This window comes from Pholis gunnellus (assembly GCF_910591455.1).
Source record: "Pholis gunnellus genome assembly, chromosome: 21".
Classification (NCBI taxonomy): domain Eukaryota; kingdom Metazoa; phylum Chordata; class Actinopteri; order Perciformes; family Pholidae; genus Pholis; species Pholis gunnellus.
This window is the reverse complement of record NC_136548.1, coordinates 13075122-13078403: the sequence shown is the minus strand read 5'-3', so window position 1 is coordinate 13078403 and position 3282 is coordinate 13075122. Positions and strand designations below refer to the sequence as shown.

Sequence of the window (3282 nt, the reverse complement as noted above, 5' to 3'; positions counted from 1 at the left end):
AAAAATAATAATTTATTTGCAGTCATGGAAGTACAAAAACAGTGCAATGTTATGAGTATTTGAATGTCAAATAAATAAAGTTTAAAGCAGGAAAGGTCTACACAGATACAAGATCAACTTACATTGGAAATCTTAGCCGTAGCTTGCACATAAACTGCATAATGTAAGCACTGGTGAGCCTTTGCGCTTTAATCCAAGCGGTCAATAGGGTCCCTAACAACTTGCCTGGTGTACAATATCATCACTTGGCGTACATTACAATTAATTGGCATGTATAAAAAAGAAAAAAAAACAAAACACAATGGTCTTCAGTGACTATAATCATATAGCTTAGCTGCCTTTGTGCGTTTCAATAGAAACTGAGGTACGCGCTTTGATACTTGCAAAATGCCTATTTACCACTTATACCATGATGGTTACACATTGTGATTTGAAACGTGACACCTGCTCCAGGTACCATAAACTCCCATACAGTGGGGAACAAAAGGCTACATAATGACAAAGTCCCTCCTTTCACTTCAGAAGGCATCATACACATGGAGTTATAGTAATAAGGCCCTTTCTGTGAGCTTAACAGACAGTAAAACATCGACAGTCCCATACATTTCTCAACATTCCTCAATGAGCAGTTCCTCGGAACAATACAGTTTCTTCTTAATCACTCGGAAACCAGTGCTAAGTTTAATCGCTTCTCTCACTACTGGAGTGGAAGGAGACTTTGTGCTAAAAAGTCCTTGGATCTTGGGCCAGAGTCCACTGGAATCTAGCCGCAACACCAGAGTCAGCTGAAAGGTGGGGGCAAGGTAGGGGTCCACGGACAGCTGTGCCATGCTCTCGCAGACGGCCCCTTGCTCCACGCACAGGTCAACGAGAGCCCCCCTCAAGCCGCAGGGCTCACTAGCTGCCAGGTGAAGGAGCTCCTGTCCGATGTGCTCCAGAAGTTTGTCGGGGATGAGCAGCTTGGTACATCGTAAGGAGTCTTTGGAGTCTCTCAGGCTTCCTGCAATAAGGTCCACTACTTCTTTCAGGATGGTCTCCTCCATTGGGCCATTAAACAGGTCTTCATTGCAGTGAGACAGGTCACTGGAGACATCTGACCCTGTTGTCAAGACACAATAGGGGTTAGCATTGGAGCCATGAAGAAGAGGAAAATGCTAAGTCACTCAGAATTAAGTGTTAGAAACATTTGCGTTGGTCTTTACCTGAGTCGGAGAGATCACTCCTGCTGCCATTGTTGGACCCGGAGTCAATACTGCTGCTGTTGACAGATGTGCTGAAATCAGCCATCCTTTGAACCAGTTTACCCCAGGACAGCCTCCTGTCCACTGGAGAAGAGGGTGAGCTGCTGCCGATATCAGTGGGTGCAGAGAGAGCGGGCATGGTTGTCCTCTTTGCAGTATTAAACAGTATCAGCTGATCCTGTTGTTCACTGTTTATGAGGAGACAAAAACAAAAAAATAAACACTCAAAACTCGAGATAAAGGGCAGTAGTTACAAGTTAAACATAATTTAGTATTACTTAAACATAAGTAAGATGCATTTTAAGTATTCTTTGTTACAGAGTATATGAACAGTACAAATTTACAGGATGAAGATCTTTGTTTGACGGCAGCTTAGAGCTGTTAAAACTGCAAAAATAACTGCAAAATAACTGCAAAATAAACAATTTGTGACATAGTACTTACAGTGTATATGACAACGGTGCTGATCAGGTCCGATGTCGATGTAGAATATAGTTATTTGAAGGTTTATTGTCTGCAAAAACAACCATCTGGTAACCTCTTTCCTCTACGCAGCCTCATCTACACAGCAGCTGCCAAACTCTGCGGTTTGTCCTGCAACAATGTTTATATATGGGCTGGTAGGCCACGCCCACCCGCACCCCAGCCAGCCAATCATAAAGAGAGGCACGGCATCGGGAGCTGTATCTTGCCTGGTAACATGCCAGCAGAGAAGACAAACAGGAGGAGGAGGAGAGGGGGTGGGGGGGCTGTGGTGATGAATAGCAGACCCCGGTGTTGTTGAAATATACAAAGACTTGCCTGGGCTTGCAGGCATCCTATAGAATTTCTTTGTTTGATATCTTTAATAAGCAGAAAATAAATGACTTTGCTGTATGTGCATCCACTGTATTAAAAAGCATTGAATAGAGTCCATGCAGGAAAAGCTCAGCAGGTTGAGTGTTGCAGTGCACATTACGTCACCTGTTTTGCTCAAGCATTACATCATGATTTTTCATCTGCCACACAGAGGTGAAAACAACACACAACCGGCAGCATAATGCAACACTGGGAACACGATAATATGCTGATAATTGTTTTCTATTCAAAGATGTGCATCTTCCTGCATTTGCACTCAAATAGAACACCACTGAAAACAGGCCAAACAATGGAAATGCACCAGGATAGCTTTACACAGTACAGCATTACTGTCACAAAGTATGCTCTGGTGCCATCAACGTGCTTTCAGGCACAAAAAGCACTGCATGGGGAAAAATGACGAGTTCCTTTGTTGGTGGGAGTTACACGGTGTACTTTACCAGATGGAAACCCAAGCAAACTGCAAGAAAGGCTACAGCGCAAAGCAGAAACGGCTGCTTTGTTTCTTACCACAAAGGGGCCGTCGCTGTACATGATATACTCAATGTTTGACTGAAGAAAAAAAATTGGAAAGCTGCCAGATAAATGCTGTGTTAATACACGTGAGTGGGACAGACTGTACTTCAAGTCTTAGAGGAACTGAAAGACATAAACACGTGTCGGTACAATATGTTCTGAGGGGGATGCAGTGAATTAGGAGTCATCGTCATATGTTTTTTTATTTGGGGGGGGGGGGGGGGTTTGTTCCTTTTATACATACAACAAATGTGGACTTAAGTTAAAGGCTTCAGCAATTCATGGAAAGCCAGAAAACTTTGGACAACTATGAGCAAACAAGTTGTAAAGTGCATTAGAGTGTGACGGAAAAAAAAATGAACTTCTGAACTCTTATAAAAGGAAATCTTATCTGCGGCTGGAGGCGTGTCTTGTTATGCCCAGACGCTCACACCCAGAACAGTACATTCTGTCCGTTCCCACCCCGTCATTTGTTTGAAAACATCCATTCACCGAGAGCAGCGCCTTTCCTCGCTGTCAACACAGCAGAGAGGGAACACAGAAACGACCACGTCGGCGAGAGTCAAGACTTTAGCTCACTTGAGTATAACAGAGTGTACATTTTGAACATTAAACAAACAGCACAAATATTTAGGAGCACGTCAACATGTTAGAAACAAACTCAAGG

At 43.3% G+C, this 3282-nt stretch overlaps 1 protein-coding gene across 1 annotated transcript; it reads right to left on the bottom strand.

The window, feature by feature from the left end:
- Positions 1-1818, bottom strand: ddit4 (DNA-damage-inducible transcript 4). Its single transcript, XM_079182046.1, has 3 exons — positions 1686-1818; positions 1203-1429; positions 1-1099 (listed from the first exon to the last, which is right to left on the bottom strand). The coding sequence occupies exons 2-3, from the start codon at positions 1378-1380 to the stop codon at positions 609-611; spliced, it is 669 nt and encodes a 222-aa protein (XP_079038172.1). The 5' UTR covers positions 1381-1429; positions 1686-1818; the 3' UTR covers positions 1-608.
- Positions 1819-3282: the final 1464 nt, after the last annotated feature.

Coding starts and splice junctions, on each gene's coding strand:
- ddit4 (XM_079182046.1), bottom strand. CDS start 1,380: ATGCCCGCTCTCTCTGCACCCACTGATATCGGCAGCAGCTCACCCTCT. Junction 1,100..1,202: donor GAGTGATCTCTCCGACTCAG/GTAAAGACCAAC, acceptor TCTTGACAACAG/GGTCAGATGTCTCCAGTGAC.